Source organism: Anomaloglossus baeobatrachus, chromosome 8, assembly GCF_048569485.1.
Source record: "Anomaloglossus baeobatrachus isolate aAnoBae1 chromosome 8, aAnoBae1.hap1, whole genome shotgun sequence".
In the NCBI taxonomy this organism is placed as follows: Eukaryota; Metazoa; Chordata; class Amphibia; order Anura; family Aromobatidae; genus Anomaloglossus; species Anomaloglossus baeobatrachus.
In genome coordinates this window covers 125,725,467-125,744,867 of record NC_134360.1, presented here as the reverse complement: position 1 = coordinate 125,744,867, position 19,401 = coordinate 125,725,467, and the positions used below count along the sequence as shown (strand labels likewise).

The 19,401-nt window shown below is 47.4% G+C and overlaps 1 protein-coding gene across 2 annotated transcripts in view; it reads left to right on the top strand.

Moving 5' to 3' along the window:
* ATF6 (activating transcription factor 6) overlaps positions 1 to 19,401 on the top strand; it is a 196,673-nt gene that overhangs the window by 100,724 nt on the left and 76,548 nt on the right. For both annotated transcript variants that reach the window (XM_075321985.1, XM_075321984.1), the window contains exons 10-11: positions 279 to 410; positions 16,817 to 16,933. In XM_075321985.1, the coding sequence (XP_075178100.1) occupies positions 279 to 410; positions 16,817 to 16,933 (249 nt within the window). The remainder of the gene's footprint in view (positions 1 to 278; positions 411 to 16,816; positions 16,934 to 19,401) is intronic.

The window sequence follows — 19,401 nt, the reverse complement described above, 5'->3', positions numbered from 1 at the left end:
ATCTGTAAAGAGATCTGTGCCCATGGATCTCCACAATGCCCCTCTCCTGATCACTGTCTGATGGTAAGAGAAGAGGCTGCAGCAGGAGCCTCTCCCCTCGGCCCTGTCCATAATAATCAGTCTGTGTACCATCTGCATGGTTATTCTGTAGCCCTCATATATATATATAATATAATCTCTGCAAGAGGTTAACCTTTGTGCTCTCTGCAGAGTTTCTACAAGACTGTGTTTTTTGTTTGTATTTTTAAGTAATGTTGCATATTTGTGTTTTTCGTTAGTATATTGGAGCCTAATCCGGGTCCCTTTGATGTGGAGGTTAGTCCTGTTCGCCCAAGTAGTAGACACTTGCTTGAATTTTCACCTGGTAAAATGAATATACAGGACAGGGATATTTCACAGCACGACAGAAGGTAATTTCATTTAGTGTTTTTGTTGTATAAATTGGATGAAAAAAAATGGCGTTTTGTTTAAATGAAGTTTTCATTTTTATATTAAATGGTTTTTTTTGTATCAAATGTTGATTTTTTTTTTTTTATTTTTTTTTCTATGTCAGGTTTTCCATATTTTATGTAGAAAATAACTGATTTCACTGTGGCCACTAAGCCGATTTATTAGGCTAATCCTTCCTGTTGTGGAGAGATCACTTTTCAGAAGTCCTCTCGCTATCATCACAGTAACAACTGTAGCTAAATAACACAGAATCATGCCATTATATCCCATCCCTCCCTGCACAATAACCCTCACACAGGTCACAAGCAGGAAAAAAAGTGAATTTTTATTTTCTTTGTTTAAAAAAGAGCAGAATGAGGTGAATCACAATATCACAAAGTGATAAACCGACATAAAAAGAAACCTGATTTATTCATTAGGATACGGGAACCGTTGGTAAAATATATTTTTTTTTTTACATTTTGTTTTAGCTCTTCTTTTAGACCCGCTCTTAGGAGAAGTGGGATTATAGTGAGGGTTTATATCGGGGGGGGGGGGAGGGAGTATTAGATTGTGATGTTTGCAGTATTGTGGATGATGAATCTACTTCTATATACAGTGGGTGTGGAAAGTATTCAGACCCCTTTACATTTTTCACTCTTTGTTTCATTGCAGCCATTTGGTAAATTCAAAAAAGTTCATTTTTTTCTTCTTCACATTAATGTACACTCTGCACCCCATCTTGACAGAAAAAAACAGAAATGTAGAAATTTTTGCAAATTTAACAAAGAAGAAAAACTGAAATATCACATGGTCAGAAGTATTCAGACCCTTTGCTCAGTATTGAGTGCACCCTTTTTAGCTAGTACAGCCATGAGTCTTCTTGGGATCCTAGATTTGGGAGATCGTCTGCCAATCTTCCTTGCAGATCCTCTCCAGTTCCATCAGGTTGGATGGTGAACGTTTGTGGACAGCCATATTCAGGTTTGTGCAGAGATGCTCAATTGGGTTTAGGTCAGGACTCTGGATGGGCCGGTCAAGAATGGTCACAGATTTGTTCTGAAGCCACTCCCTTGTTATTTTAGCTGTGTACTTAGGGTCATTGTCTTGTTAGAAGGTGAACCTTTGGCCAAGTCTGAGGTCCAGAGCACTCTGGAAAGGTTTTCTTCCAGGATATCTCTACTTGGCTGCATTCATCTTTTCTTAAATTGCCAACAGTCTTCCTGTCCCTGCAGCTGAAAAACACCCCAATAGAATGATGCTGCCACCACCAATTCTCGTCTCACTGTGGGCATTGTATTGAGCAGGTGATGAGCAATGCCTGGTTTTCTCTACACATACCACTTAGAACTTTTTAGGTATAATTCTATCTTCATCTTATTTCTCATAGTCTGGGAGTCCTTCATGTGTTTTTTTTCAAGCTCTATGCGGCCTTTCACATGTCTTGCACTGAGGAGAGGCTTCCGTCGGGCCACTCTGCCATAAAGGCCTGACTTGTGGAGGGCTGAAGTGATGGTTGACTTTGTGGAACTTTCTCCTATGTCCCTACTGCATCTGTGGAGCTCAGCTACAGTGATCTTGGGGTTCTTATTTACCTCTCTTACCAAGGTTCCTCTCTCATAATTGCTCAGTTTGGCTGGCCGGCCAGGTCAAGGAAGAGTTCTGGTGGTCCCAAACTTCTTCCATTTAAGGATTATGGAGGCCACTGTGCTCTTAAAAACCTTCAGTACTGCAGAAATTCTTTTGGAACCTTGGCCAGATCTGCGCCTTGCCACAATACTGTCTTTGAGCTCCTTGGGCAGTTCCTTTGGCCTCGTGATTCTCATATGGTCTGACATGCACTGTGAGCTGTGAGGTCTTATGTAGACAGGTGTGCCTTTCCAAATCAAGTCCTATCAGTTTAATTAAACACAGCTGGACTCCAATGAAGGAGAACCATCTCAAGGAGGATGACAAGGAAATGGACAACATGTGACTTAAATATGAGTGTCTGAAAAAAGGATCTGAATACTTATGACCATGTGATATTTCAGTTTTTCTTGTTTAATACATTTTCAAATATTTCTACGTTTCTGTTTTTATTTTATGTCAAGATGGGGGATGGGGTGAAGAGTGTACATTAATGAGGAAAAAAAATGAACTTTTTTCAATTTACCAAATGGCTGCAATGAAACAAAGAGGGAAAAATGTAAAGGGGTCTGAATACTTTCTGTACCCACTGTATTAACCTATATTAATGGCTGATCATATATCGCTTTGATTCATTGACATTTTCACTAGTGCATATTACTTAGCTTTATTGTTTTAGGGATTGTACAGGGTTGTATGGGGTAAACCATTGAGGAGTATGGGTGCCACATCAAATTTTAGGGAGCCAGTCCCTGCAGTGAGGAAGAAACATGTGAATAGGCATTCAGTGAGGGACTGCACATTTACTTGTTGGCAATTCTCTTTCCCACCTGGCAGAGTGTATTCCTATGTGGGGGCTAACACATATTTCACATATTTTGTTCTGCCTCCACCCATTGAATATTATTCTATGAGTACACTGGGTTTGTAATTACATTTTGCCCTTTGAAACTATGTAGATATGCAATTCTTGTAGTTCTAAGAGCATACAACTTATTGGTAGAATCCAGATTTGGGAAAAGTGTACATACAACCCTTTGGCTGTCTGTAGCCAACATGAAGACTGTGACTGGCAAAGGGTTGAATACAGTGGCATCCCACACTCTGCCCAGTGTCAATTCCACCGGTATCTACAATCTCCGGACGTAGATACACATGAATACAGTGATGAAACAGAAAGCCACCGGCTTCTTGTTCAGTCACTGCATGACTGTGTCTCTGCTCAGCAGGTGCAATGACATCACTAGATTGCACCTATTGTCTGGAGATTCAGCTCACTTTACCCAGAGCGGAGCAGCACATCAGAGGGAACAGGGTCAGGTGAGTAAAAAAAAATATTTTTTTTTATATATATATATATATATATATATATATATATATATATATATATATATATATATATATATATATATATATATATATATATATATATATATATATATATATATATATATATATATATATATATATTTTATAATATAATATAATATCAGCCAGTACTTGTGTGAAAGAAATGTGGGGGCTATAATACTGTGTGAGGAGCTGTGTGTGGGGTCATCATACTTGTGTGGGGGCTATAATACTGTGTGACGGGCTGTGGGGACATCATACTTGTGTAGGGGCCATAATACTATGTGAGGGTGTGATGTTGCACATTGCAACCTGGGGGGTACTCACTCAGCATGCGTGCTTCAGGTAGACACGGGAGGCATTTCCTTCATCTCTGGCTGCTTTATTCAACGTGCATAAAGCCGATTGCCAATACTGCATATAACATGGCAGTACAAGCAGGAGACAGGCATGTTCTCAAACACCAGGTCTCCAGGGTCAGTCCAGCAATAAAAGTCCCAACATAGCCTTCTCAGACAGCAGGTTTCCACACCTCCACCCACAGACAAACTCTGCTACTTCCTCCACCACAGGAAATCCAGAGCAGGGCCCTGGGTATGTCCAGAGGTCTGACTTTTACCCCTGAGACCACACCCTGAGGTGAAGATATGGTGAACAGCCGTCCCACCCATCTCTTTAGCTGGACATAACAATCCCGCCCCAGGTAACCCACGTTAACCCTCTCAGCACAGTACCAGTGATCATATCACATATCCTCCCCCTCTGCCCAAATCCGGGGGGCTTTGGCACCTTGACATAGTGGACAAGAGCACCCGCTCTGTCCGCCCCGGACCACAGCCCGTGACGTACCGTCCGCCACCGTCACCAGAACCTTCCCAGCGAACTCCCTCAGACGTTCCCCGGTCAAACCCATCTCCCCAAGGCTGCCGCCCACGGTCGGAGGAGGAGGGAGACTCTCCCTTAGTCGGTACTACCGTCCTGTCAGTCCCTGAGATAACCTGACCACTAGAGGGGTCACTATCAAGGGGCCTCCACGGTGAGCTGACAGAAGAGGTGCCATAACTAGCTCCTCCGCCTGTTCGGCACACAGACCTCTCGTGGGCTAGTCTTCCCGGGCATCTTCGTCTGTGTCTCAGATAGTGTACTCTCTTGCCAGCGTCTTTGGCTAACGGTGCAGCCCTCCTTTCATTCAGTCCGTCGGATTGCGTCTCACAGGACGGAGACCCTTCAGAGTCTGTGCTATAGCCTGACGAATACCCGGGTCCTCTAAGACCCCGGCTCATTTTACCATCGGACTTGCTTTTGCCCTCTGAGGCAACACGTTCATCGAGTGGGCCACCTTTCTTTTCCGGGCCATAACCCATATATGGTCGCCATCCCGCACTAACTTGGTGGAGTTGATTCACAATTCTCTGTCTTTCTAGATTCAATTGTTTTAAGTCTTCCAAGTATCCCAGGCGTTATTCTAGGAGGGCTCGTATAACTTCAACACACTCCATTGTACCCGCAATGGCACAGGGAACCATACCGACTTCACAGGGTACCCTGGCTTTATTATGGATATCAATTCTTACTCTCGTCACACCGGTCTTACCAACCATCTCCTGCATGGTTCTTCCATGTCGTCCAATAAGCCTCATGACCATCTCTCTGGGCACTTGAATGGTCTCTTCCACAAACTCCAACAACCGTCGAGCTGTCTTCACCGCGTTTGCAGTTTTCCCATAGATACGGAATGTTCCACTGTCTTTTTCTAGGTGCAAGGCTGTAACACCTGGAACCTTCCTGGCTTGCTTTATATTGTTTCTTAGCGCTCTCAATGCCAGACCAATTAATGTTGTCTTCACAACCACCACTTCTTGAAACCCTGCGGTCAGCTGCTCCAAGCGTCTGGTGTCTTCATCCTTCTGTGATGAGCCACTTTGTACGAAGACACCGTAGATGCATGTCACTCAGGATGGCCACTCGCTTCTTTGTGACGTCACTAAAAGAGCACACCACCAACCGATTAGTCTCTGCGGCAAAGTACACTTTACAGGCTCCTACCGCCTTCTGGAATCTCTCATGCACCTTCTCACTGGCACAGGCTTCTCTTAAGTCTTCCGGCACGTCTATCCGGCACTCGAAGACTGGTCTGCTTCCTTTACTTTCAAGGACACTAGACGGTTCCTGAGGTCTCTTACCTCCTTCCATATTCTTCACCAAAGGCTTCACCTTTTGAGTCACACCCTCCTCGGGTTCCACCCCGTCCTCAGAGCCTTTGGGTTTCAGGCTCTTAGCTGAGTCATTCTTGTCTGCGATCTTGGTCTTACCCACTGAGTCAGTCAGACTCTCAGCTCCTGATGAGACCTCGGGTCCAGACTTCACCTCTTCTTCCGAGGCTCTTTCCACTTTTACAGCACCAGCTGTGTCTTGGGACTTCACTGCATTACCTCCAACTTCTTGGGTCTCTGCAGTGTCACCCTCAGCCTTCTCTTGGGAATTTGTAGCATCACCTTCTGCCAGGGTGTCACACCCTTCAGCATGGCACTCTGTTCCGTTTAGAGATGTGGAGCTGGATTCGCTATTATCCACTCCAGCACTAGGTAGGTCACTAGTCTGCTCACTATGACCGTTGTGGATTATCCCTCCACCAACACTCTCCAGGCTTTCATTTCCTGTACTACTCTCACTTGACAGACTATCAGCTTCACACCTGGAAACCAGAGGGACCACCACCAGTACTTCCTTGCTAGGCTCCTTTTCTGTCGTTACAATGTGTCAGTTCAGTCTCTGATTCCTCTTTCTTTTACAGGATATCACTGTCTGGCTTCACCGTAGCAGTTGCTACTAGCAACATGTTTTCCTTATCCAGGTTTTTCACGTTCTCTGCACCTTCAGACGGCATACTGTGCCACCTCTCGGTGCTTATTACGTCTTCAGCGTCGGGAGGAAGTTTTACCCTTCTGTACGTCACTGTGGTCGTTTGTCATCTTTCTTGAGTCCATGTCTTTACTGGAGTCATCATCACTCCCCCTGGTGTCCTGGACTAACATGTCCCTGCTTAACCAGGTGTCAGCCCCCTATTCTGGAGCTACTATAATTTTAGTGGTCACACTGTTACTTCCCTTTAGAGACGACGCTTTACTAAATCGGAGAGACCCTCTATTTCCCTTGGTCACCCCTAACTCTGGACAGTCCTTATTTGGAGTTACCTTCTCCTCATTGCACCTCAAGCTACCACAGGGAATCTGTCTAACCTCATACGGAAAAGAGGCTTCTTTAGGCGGGGGCCGACTCATTCCTATGCAATCGGTCCTGGCCTCTGTCTTCCAGAAGTCCTTAAGGAACTCAAAGTCCCGTCCTATGATAACCGGATACAACAGATCTGGAGCTACACCCACGTCGGGGCGTCCCAAACGTTCAGCCGTCTGAATAATCACCCTGGCCAGAGGATATTCTTTAGTGGTCCCATGCACACAACTTCCTTCTATTGTCCCACCCACCATAAAATGGAGATCAGGCATGGGTCTCACTACGGTCAACCGCCTCCCCGGGTCTAACAGACCAGACACACTTAGCCCATTTAAGTCCACTTCTGTGGCCTTATACCGGTTGGATAGCCTATACCGCAGGTAGGACTTATGTAAGGCGAACCCCATTGCCCCTTGCTATATTCCACCTGTTCGGATTTTGAATGCTCCACCCCCTTTTGGGTCACCACCGCTTTCTGGGGTCCCGCCCCCTGTTGGGTAACTACCCCGTTCCGGGCCTCCGCCCCCTTTTGGGCAACCACACCTTTTTGTTACTTCGCCCCCTTTTTGGGCAACCACCCCTTTTTGGGACTCCGCAGCTTTTTGGGCAATGACCCCTTTGTGGGACTCCGCCCCATGCAATGTCCTTGGCCCCCAGTTCACACCATTCGCCCTTATCTCCCTGGGCACCCAGTGTTCATACTGGCACCCAAAGGGAACGCTCAAACTGGTCCATGGCTGCCACATCACTGCGCACTGACAGCTCCTGCTGTCCCCGCACCAGGAACTGCTACAGCGCCTCCACAACATTTGCATGACCCATTCCCTCTTTTCGACTTTCAGCCCCCACTGCTGTTACTGGCCCTTTTGGCACATGCTGTTGGTGCTGCTGGCTCTGCAGCAGCTGTTTCAGGAGCCCCTCCATGCTGCAACGAGAAGAGGAACAGGAGGGGCGCTCCAGTGGGTAATACCCGGTGGTCAAAGACAGGGGGGGGTTAGAGAACCACTTACCTTTTCCGGGTTGTACCGCCCGTACAACCAGGATCTCCAGCCTGTGGTGTATCACTGCTCACCAAGCAGGGCCCGCAATTCTTTGTTGGCCTGGAACCTCCAGTCGCTGGTCTCTCGCCACTGCAGCACAGAACCCCACAGACCTGCGGAGTCACCGCCAGCTGCTTGAGTGCGCTGTCCCTGTTCGTGGACCCACCGATCCACCGCAAACCCCTGCAGCAGTATGCCGAAAAACTTCGTGGACCCGGCTGATCCACAGCTGCGGAAATCCAACATGTGCTCCCGGAAACGCTGCCCGCTATCTAGCACCATATGTGATGCTGCACCTTGCAACCTGGGGGGTACTCACTCAGCATGTGTGCTTCAGGTAGACACGGGAGGCATTTCCTTCATCTCAGGCTGCTTTATTCAACGTGCATAAAGCCGGTTGCCAATACTGCATATAACATGGCATTACAAGCAGGAGACAGGCATGTTCTCAAACACCAGGTCTCCAGGGTCAGTCCAGCAATAAAAGTCCCAACATAGTCTTCTCAGACAGCAGGTTTCCACACCTCCACCCACAGACAAACCCGGCTACTTCCTCCACCACAGGAAATCCAGAGCAGGGCCCTGGGTGTGTCCAAAGGTCTGACTTTTACCCCTGAGATCACACCCCGAGGTGGAGATATGGTGAACAGCCGGACCACCCATCTCTTTAGCTGGATATAACAAACCCGCCCCAGGTAACCCACGTTAACCCTCTCAGCACAGTACCAGTGATCATATCACAGAGGGGCTGAGGGGACATCATACTTGTGTGGGGAACATTATACTGTGTATGAGCTGTGGCTCATCCTACATCATGGAGGCATTTTTAAAAGAGAACGTGATTTAGCAAATGTTGTCATGGTCTTCCACTGCGTAACAAATTTATTGTAATATATCAGAAAACTGGTGTATATTGTCGCTAACATTTACACCAGTTCATGATTGGAGTAGGTTTCACTTTCTGGCACATTTTGTCAACCCAAAGCTAAAGCTGTACTAAATTTTTCCCTGCCGACTCGTGTTCATGTATGTGATACGCAGGGTGCGAGTTTATAGAGCATGCTCAGGAGTTGTGCCTGCACCATACCCTGCAGATGCCGACTGTGCTATACAGCTGAGATCTGCATGGAGTAGCAACGATTGAGTCAGATCTCTAACATTGGCATGTAAGGTGTGCAATTCCTAGGTCCTGTTGCTTTGGGTGCCCCACATAACTGTGGGCTGTCGAAGGGTTGCTGGGTAAGCTGGTGGCTTTCTGAAGGTCCCTATAGATTTACTGTAGGTACACTTGAGCCCCTCAATGACAGGCTAGGCTTCAGAACAGACCATGATAGAACAAGTAAATATTAACAGGGAAAACATATGCATCTCTATACCAATATTGTTGTAATATATTTAGGCTATGTGCGCACTAGCAAAGTGATTTTTCTGAAGAAAATTTCTTGAGAAACTTCTAGGAGTTGAAGATTACCGCACCTGCGGTAAAAAAAACGGGAAAAACGCATGCGTTTTTGCCGCGTTTTTTCCACAGGTTGGTCCCTGCGTTTTTTTATGCTGTAACTGCAATAAATAATATAGATAACACTGGGGAACGCAATTTTTTAGGAGTTAGGTCAGACAACTGTTAATTAATTTTTGGATGCTGAATCCAGAAATGATCTCAGTTTTTCTCTATCACGTCAAGTTTTTGAACTATTGGATTTTTGTCTTCTCAAAAATATGTAAACTACTGTACCTAAAAAGTGTTTTTTTTTGTTTTGTTTTTTTAAATGGTACAAATATGAACAAAAAATGAAATATATAAGAAATAGGCATGACAAATATGTTTTTTAACACTATCATGGTTTTTTTATGAAGTATATACCGTATTTTTCGCTTTATAAGACACACCGTATTATAAGACGCACCCCAAACTTAGACATAAAAAAAGGTAAAAAAAAGCAAAATGGGGTCCATCTTATAATCCGGTGTTCTCTTACCGGAGGGGGGCAGCAGTGGTGGTGAAGCGGGGTCACAGGAGGCAGCGGATTTGCTGGCAGGCACGGCGGGTCAGTGGCAGCGGCGTCCGGGGTGGCAGGAGCCGGGTGATCCATGGTGGTAGGAGCCGCGGGGCCCGTGGTGGTGGTGGCCGCAGCAGCAGCGTTGGCGACGTCGGGTGACTCATGCAGCAGGCCACTGCAGTGAGTGTCCCAGTGTCCGCGGTCCCGGTTCAAATAATGGCGCCTGCGCAGATGAAGCTCTCATCCAAGGGCTCCATCTGCGCACGCGCCCGCTGCCATCATTTGAAACTGGGACCGTGGACAAACTGGGTAAGTTGCTGCACAGCCACCCGCCCCGCAAGCACAGAGTGGCAGCCAGCAGGCTGGCCGCCCACCCTGCGTGCAAGCGGCTGGGTACCTGTGCTTGCGTGCGGGCGGCAGCCATCTGCCGCCCGCACAGGCACCCGGCCGCTGCCCGCACACAGCACCCGGCCGCTACCCGAACACAACACCCGGCTGCTGCCCGCACACAGCCGCCGACCGCCGCCCGCACACAGCACACAGCCGCCGCCCGCACACAGCACCCGGCCGCCGACCGCCGCCTGGACACAGCCACCGCCCGCACACAGCACCCGGCCGCCGACTGCAGCCTGGACATTGCCGCCGCCCGCACACAGCACCCGGCCGCCGACCGCCGCCTGGACACAGCCACCGCCCGCACACAGCACCCGGCCGCCGACTGCAGCCTGGACACTGCCGCCGCCCGCACACAGCACCCGGCCGCCGACCGGACACAGCCGCCGCCCGCACACAGCACCCGACCGCCGCCTGGACACAACCGCCGCCCGCACACAGCACCCGACCGCCGCCTGGACACAGCCGCCGCCTGCACACAGCACCCGGCCGCCGACCGCCGCCTGGACACAGCACACAGCCGCCGACCGCCGCCTGCACACAGCCGCCGACCACCGCCCGCACACAGCACACAGCTGCCGACCGCCGCCTGCACACAGCACCCGGCCGCCGACCGCCGCCTGGACACAGCCGCCGCCCGCACACAGCACCCGACCGCCGCCTGGACACAGCCGCCGCCCGCACACAGCACCCGGCCGTCGACCGCCGCCTGGACACAGCCGCCGCCCGCACACCGCACCCGGCCGCCGACTGCCGCCAGCACACAGCCACCAGCCGCCGCCCACACACAGCACCCGGACGCTGCCCGCACACAGCCGCCGCCCGCACACAGCACCCGGCTGCCGCCCGCACACAGCCACGGGTACCCGGCTGCCACCGCACGCAAGCACAGGTACCCGGCCGCTTGCACGCAGCCACAGGCACCCGGCCGCCCGATCACCGCACAGACAGGACCCCCAGGTACTGCTATATTCGCTTTATAAGACGCACCCCCCATTTTCCTCTCAAATTTTTGGGAGGAAAAGTGCGTCTTTTATAAAGCGAAAAATACGGTGTATATGTGTGTGTGTGTGTGTGTGTGTGTGTGTGTGTGTGTGTGTGTGTGTGTGTGTGTGTGTGTGTATATATAATTATATATATTATATATATGCAAGTATTTAAGGTAAAAATGTACATTTGAAGCTTTTTCTGTAGTGTTTAACTTGAGGACAATCATGCTTGATGCTCCAGCAATAGTCAGCCATCATATGTACATTCCAACCTTCAAATCTTGGTGAAATCGTTCACCTTGCTCATCGCTAACAGCACCAAGATTTTCCAGAAATTTGGCAAGATGGCAATGCAGAAAATGTAGTTTAATACTCATGTTGCAACCAAGCGCTTTGTAGCTCTCCAATAGTTTCTGAACAATTTCTTTGTAATTACTTGCACGTGTATTTCCAAGTTCTTGACGACGTCTTTGAATGATAACCAAGCATTCTTCTCAAGATCTGACATAGTTTCGGTGAAATGTTCATCTTTGATGAGCTGTCGAATTTGTGGACCATGAAACACACCAGCCTTGATTTTTTTCAATGGACAGTCCAGAAAGTGCCAACATGATGTACTTAAAACACTCGCCGTCAGCTTTTACAAATTGCTTCATGAGGCCTAGTTTTATGTGCAGAGGTGGGAATAGTATATTCTTCCTGTCAACAAGTGGCTGATGTAGAATGTTAGGATCTCCAGGTTTAAGACCAGATCTTGGAGGCCAATTCGACTCAACCCAATGCTTTTCTCGAGCTCTGCTATCCCACATACAGAGAAAGCAGGGATACTTTGTGTACCCACGTTGCTGACCAAAAAGGAAGCAAACCATTTTAAGGTCAACACAGATGATCCAATTGTGTGTGTCATATTTCAATAACTCAATAACTCTCTTTACATCTCCATGTTCTTCACGAAGAGAGACAGAATGCCCAATAGGGACTGCACCAAATAAATTGCTATTGTATAGAAGGACACACTTAAGACTCCGCTTTGAGCTATCAATAAAAAGTCGCCATTCATTTGGATTGTACATTGAAAGCTCTAATTCTTGTAGTAAACCAGGAATATTATGGCAAAACATAAAACCGCTGTCACACCGAAAGTACTGCAAAAATGTACTTTCTCTAGTACGAAAGTATGATACCTTCGCTCCTTGTTCAAGTAACTGTTTCTCATTCAGCCTTGATGCTAGTAATTCTGAAGCTTTTTTTGATAAGCCTAATTCACGTGCTAAATCATTTAACTCGTGCTGATTTAAATCCCTTACGAACTGAATCCTTGTGAATTTCAAATTCTGCGTCATTGCTGTCACTGTGTTCGTCAACATCACTCAGAACTTCTAGAGATGGTAGCTGTTCGAAAACTGGCACTGGAATTTCAGCTGAATGAGGCATTGGTCTGATAGCTGACGGTAGATTTGGATATTCTATTTTACTTTTATTTTTCCTGTTAAATCCTGATGTTTTCACTAAACAGACGTAACAGTCTGTGGAATGGCTTTTTTGCTCTCTCCACACCATGGGGATACCAAATGCCAACTTTTCACGTGTTCCTTTGGTCCACATCCGTAAACTCTCGACACACTGCTTGCACACTATGTGAGGGGCCCATGGCTTATCTTGATCACCGAGTTTTACTTTAAAATATGCAAAATATGCTTGTTTGACAAATGCACTGGTGTTTGCCCTTTGAACTGGAATGGTGAAAACACCACAAATATAGCAGAAGGAGTCAGGGTTGTTTAGGCATTTACGACGAGAGGAAGAAGGAGCAGACATGATCTGAAACAAAGGAAATATGTACATAAGTAAATAAAACACTGAGATGGAAAGTTACAAGCTTTGAAAACTAACAAAGAAAAAAATCATAAAAGATATATAAATTACAACTAAGCGCCCAATGTAAAGCGAAAAGCTATCACAAATCCTATTTATTCCTACTATGATACATTTTTTGTGTAAAGATATTGATAATTATGACGTATTGGGAGCTGCACACACCTCTCACCACACTGTCTCAGTTGTGACTACTCTTACAAGTTGCCACGTAGCTCTATACGAGTCGAATTGTACTCAGATAACAAGTCTTATTACAGAAATCAGTGCAATTGTGCTTCTATGGCAGGTAAGTTGAGGAGGAAAAACTTGACGTGATAGAAAAAAAACTGACTACATTTTTGGAATCAGCATGCCAATTTTAGTATAAATCAGCTCAAAAACCTAACTCAACAGAAAATTTTTTTCAAATTGTTCCCCAGTGTAATAGATAACAGACAGATAATGGATAGAGGGAAAGATCGATAGATGAATAGATAGATAATAGATGAGAAAGACCTATACAATGTCCCTCCTCTCTGCATATTCTGAGCTGGCACCCTTTAATGACTTTCATGTGGCACTAAAGGGTGCTTAGCCTTGTATTTAGCTAAAAAATAAATAAATAATTTTAAAAATAGACGAGAGGCCCCCCCATATCTATTCTAGCCAGCTAGGGCAAAGCAGACGGCTGCAGCCTGCAAACCACAGCTGACAGCTTTACCTTGGCTGGTAATCCAAAACAGAGGGCACCCCATGCTGTTATTTTACATTAAATAAATAATTTAAAACAAAAAACGTGGGGTCCCCCCAAATTGGATCACCAGCCAATGTAAAGCGGACAGCTGTGGTCTGGTATTCTCAGACTAGGGAGGTCCACTGTTATTGGACACTCCCCAGCCTAAAAATAGCAGGCCACAGCCGCCCCAGAAGTGGGGCATCCATTTGATGTGCCAATCCTGGCTTTACCCCAACTCATCCCGTTGCCCTGGTGCGGTGGCAAACGGGGTAATATATGGGGTTGATGCCAGATGTGTAATGTCACCTGGCATCAGGCCCTGGGGTTGGTGATGTCAAGCGTCTATCAGATACCCGACATCACCAACCCAGTCAGTAAGAAATAAAAAATAGACAACAAAAAAAGTTTTATTTAAAAAAACACTCCCCAAAACATTCCCTCTTTCACCAATTTATTGAAAAGAACAATCAATTCCAGGTCCGGCGTAATCCCATTATGGGGTCCCACGACGATCCATACCATAGTAACTGTCCCAGTCAATGAAGAACAGAATGTTCCCCATTGGCTGGGAGAGTAATGCAGTGACCTAAGCTAACATCAATAGGTCAGCTCAGGTCACTGCAGGGGATGACGAGCGCTGCGGTCAGGAGGTTAGATGAGATCATTAGATGAGATCATTACCTTATAGAAGGCAGTGACAGCACTGACGTCAGCAGTGCAGGAGATCGTCACTGCAGGTAATGATCTCATCTAACCTCCTGAAGTCAGTGCTTGTCATCCCCGTGGCAGCAGCGCTGCAGTGTGAGAAGCTGCTGATACTACATTGCGGCCAGACACTGCAGTGCAGGCAGCCGCGGGGCTGGAGCAGGACACAGACTGCACAGGCACCCGACGGACGTCACACGGAAGTGCTTCCGTGCGGCATCCAGGGAGTGTGATGTGTGTGTGTTTATGCTCTGCTCCGCTTCCTCTTCCTGTCATAATGACATCACTTCCTGCAAAACGCAGGGTAGTGATGAACATTACCGCAGGTAAACCACGGCTATACCAAGGGTTTACCGCTCATCATTTGCTACCTTCGGTATACCCGCGGTATTTCGCGATTACATTACAGTGAATGGAGTGAAATACCGCAGGTACCTGCGGAAAAGAAGTGACATGCACATTTTTTCAAGAAATTTTCTCAAATTCTACAGAGAATTTTCTGGAGAAAAAAAAACGCAGTGTGCGCACAGCTTTTTTTTTTTTTTTTTTTTTTTTTTGTAGGTTTTGCTGGGAAATGTCTGCAGAAAGATTACAAACATTTCTCAAGAAATTTCCGCAGCCAAACCGCAGGTAAAAACGCAGTGTGCGCACAGGGTTTTAAAGAGTATTTGCTTGGATAATATGCATAAAAAATGATGAAAATAATAACCATATACACTGCTGTAACTTAATAGAAGCATAATGCAAATAAATATACATAGGGGACTTAGTAAACACTGTTTTTGGTCAAAAATGCTTAAAGCCATCCCACCATGACAAGGTGTACCCAAATCAGCACAGTGCCTGCACTCTGTAATATAAAACCTCACCAGGTGTCAGAACAGACGTCAATCTGAATAAGGGCAGAGAGTGATTGGGTCTATGGACACACAGTCATGGGAAGCACTATAGATGAAATGCTCGGCTCACTAAGAGGGCTGCACCCTATTTGTACTTTTTTTTTTTTTTTTGGATAATATGCAGATCAAAAATAGGACTATATATACATACATTGGACAATCTCTAATTATAGACCAACAAAACAAAAAGAGGCAAGAAGGCGATCATATGTCCAAAAATATAGCACAAGTGATCTGACAAACTCGCGGTCTAGTCCCCTAAAGGAACAAAAAAATTAAAAAACTTAAAGTCCTTCTTTTCCCAGAGTAAACAGACTTTAAAGAAATTAACATATAGCACCACATCTAGTCTGATGTATCAAAATGTAAAATTATTTATATAAACTCCATAAGAAAAAAAAATCAAAACTCCACAATTGTGTTCATTTGTCACATCTGCCCTTGAAAGTACAACAAAAAGGATCACATTATTTTATGTACCCCAAAATTATATCAATACAAATGTTGGCTACCCACATGAAAACAAGGGAAAATAAAAATGTTATGGGTCTCAGAAAATGGCAACACAACCCAAAGTTTTTGTTTTCTAAATTTCTGATTTTATTTCACCACTAAAATGAAATAAAAGAAAAAAAATGCAAGTTTGTCATCAGTGTAATCTTACTGACACAAAGAACAGCGCTGCTGGTTATTTTGATCGCTCAATGAATGCCAGAAGAACAAAAGCTAAAAATATGCAGAATTGCAGTTTGTTTTTTTGTAGACCTTTTCACTGCAATTTTTTCACATGTTCCAGTATAAAATATATAACATATGGTAAAATAAATGGTGTCCTTCAAAACTCATCTCACAAAAAACAAGCTTTCGTATGGCTCTGTGGACGGCAAAATAAAAAAGTTCTGGCTCTTGGAAGAAGGGGAGGAAAAAATGAAGGGCAAGAAATTGGTTAAAAGTAGAGATAAGCCAGTCGATTCTTAAGACCCGGGTTTATCAGCCTTGGCCATGGTGGCCGGACAGGAGCACTGCTAGACGTTGTACTACAACTACAAATCAAGAGGAAGCCGGGGGCCGGGAGGTAGGAGGCTGTTCACAGAGCTATTCCCAGTAGTCAGGGGACTATTCACAAGCCTGCTGGACCAGGTCCTTCAAATTAATTTTCTCACTTTTTTAGTTAAGTCATGTGCGTCTTAAAAATTGGCACAACTTTTTCCAGTTGACTACCGGTTAAAGTATGTAGAACACCAGCCTTGATAAATCCTCTCAATGTGTTTTGAACTCTTTCTCCTTTTTTACAGATAAAATATATCTTTTGTACTGTGTTAGCCTGTAGAGAGAAAAAAAAACAACTTGCTATATATTACCCTATTTTCAGTTAGCCATTAAAAGGTATCAACCACTAAGGATTATCAGTTCTTTTAAACAGTTTTTTTATCTCCTTTTATAGTTTCTAAGTTAGTAAGGTAGTGTGACCGATTGTACGCTTCATGACCTAAACCTGCGCAATGTGGATTTTCTTCACCTCGTTTAATCAGTTCTTTTATTGTTTGCTTTCTAGGCCTGAAAATCCTATCTCATCGGAAAAGGCATTAATGGTCGTAAAAGAGGATCCACTGATATACATTCCTCCTCCTCTTCCTTGCCGACCACATGTCAACCAAACCGAATCCCTCAGGTCAGCGAATGTTCCTTCCAGTGTGTGAATGAAATTGTGTAACTTATTGAAGCTTGTACACCAGGGGCGGATACTGACAGTTTGGGGCCCCTGTACAAGAAATTTTGTCTGGTCCCTCCTTTCTTCTATGGCGACAAAGCTGCAGATTATATAATGTGTATGTATGTAAATATATGTATACTAGAAGGTGGCCCGATTCTACGCATCGGGTTTCTAGAATTTATGTATTGTGTAGTTCATGTATGATTTTTGTTATATATATATATATATATATATATATATAGATGTTGTTGTGTGTAGTTACCAAGTGTTTGTGTAGGGCGCTGTACATGTTCTGAGTGTCGCGGGGGGTGAGAGCGGTGTTGTATGTGTGTTGCGTGTGTTGCGTTGTTTGTGGAGCGCTGTGTGTCTGTAGCGTTGTGTGTGTGTGTGTGTTGTGCGGTTTGTGTGGGTGTGGTGTGTTTTGGGGGGAGGTATGTTTTGAGCAATGTGTGTGTTGTGCAGTATGTGCGTATATTTGTGTGTGCAGCTTTGTCTGTGTGTGTGGGTGTCTGTGTAGGGCGTTGTTTGTGATTCCTAGTGTGTGTGTGTTGTGCAGTGCGCGTGTGTGTGTGTGTTGGGGGGAGGTGTGCACCTCCCATCGTGCTCCATCCCCCATGCTGCGCACCCCCCATCGTGCTGCATCCCCCATGCTGCGCACTCCCAAACGTGCTCCATCCGCCATGCTGCGCACTCCCAAACGTGGTCCATCCGCCATGCTGCGCACTCCCAAACGTGCTCCATCCGCCATACTGCGCACTCCCCATCGTGCTGCATCCCCCATGCTGCGCACTCCCAAACGTGCTCCATCCGCCATGCTGCGCACTCCCCATCGTGCTCTATCCGCCATGCTGCACACTCCCAAACGTGCTCCATCCGCCATGCTGCGCACCCCCCAATCATGCTCCATCCGCCATGCTGCGCACTCCCAAACGTGCTCCACCCGCCATGCTGCGCACCCCCCCATCGTGCTGCATCCCCCATGCTGCGCACTCCCAAACGTGCTCCATCCGCCATGCTGCGCACTCCCAAACGTGGTCCATCCGCCATGCTGCGCACTCCCAAACGTGCTCCATCCGCCATACTGCGCACTCTCCATCGTGCTGCATCCCCCATGCTGCGCACTCCCAAACGTGCTCCATCCGCCATGCTGCGCACTCCCCATCGTGCTCTATCCGCCATGCTGCACACTCCCAAACGTGCTCCATCCGCCATGCTGCGCACTCCCAAACGTGCTCCATCCGCCATGCTGCGCACCCCCTATCATGCTCCATCCGCCATGCTGCGCACTCCCAAACGTGCTCCACCCACCATGCTGCGCACTCCCAAACGTGCTCCATCCGCCATGCTGCGCACTCCCAAACGTGCTCCATCCGCCATGCTGCGCACTCCCAAACGTGGTCCATCCGCCATGCTGCGCACTCCCAAACGTGCTCCATCCGCTATGCTGCGCACTCCCAAACGTGCTCCATCCGCCATACTGCGCACTCCCCATCGTGCACCATCCGGCATGCTGCGCACTCCCAAACGTGCTCCATCCGCCATGCTGCGCACTCCCAAACGTGCTCCATCCGCCATGCTGCGCACTCCCAAACGTGCTCCATCCGCCATGCTGCGCACTCCCAAACGTGCTCCATCCGCCATGCTGCGCACTCCCAAACGTGCTCCATCCGCCATGCTGCGCACTCCCAAACGTGGTCCATCCGCCATGCTGCGCACTCCCAAACGTGCTCCATCCGCCATGCTGCGCACTCCCCAAACGTGCTCCATCCGCCATACTGCGCACTCCCAAACGTGCTCCATCCGCCATGCTGCGCACTCCCCATCGTGCACCATCCGGCATGCTGCGCACTCCCAAACGTGCTCCATCCGTCATGCTGCGCACTCCCAAACGTGCTCCATCCGTCATGCTGCGCACTCCCAAACGTGCTCCATCCGCCATGCTGCGCACCCCCCATCATGCTCCATCCGCTTGGGAGTGCGCAGCATGCCGGATGGTGCACGTTTGGGAGTGCGCAGTATGGCGGATGGAGCACGTTTGGGAGTGCGCAGTATGGCGGATGGACCACGTTTGGGAGTGCGCAGCATGGCGGATGGACCACGTTTGGGAGTGCGCAGCATGGCGGATGGACCACGTTTGGGAGTGCGCAGCATGGGGGATGCAGCACGATGGGGAGTGCGCAGTATGGCGGATGGAGCACGTTTGCTCAGCCTCTCTCCTTCCAGCCTCCCTCAGCATCAGCCTCCCCCTCCCAGCCTTCCCCAAGATCAGCCTCTCTGCTCCCAGCCTCCTCCAGCACGCCGTGCTCCTCTGCCGACACTCACCCACACAACCGATCGCATCCACTCACCCACACAACTGATCGCATCCACTCACCCACACAACCGATCGCATCCACTCACCCACACAACCGATCGCATCCACTCAC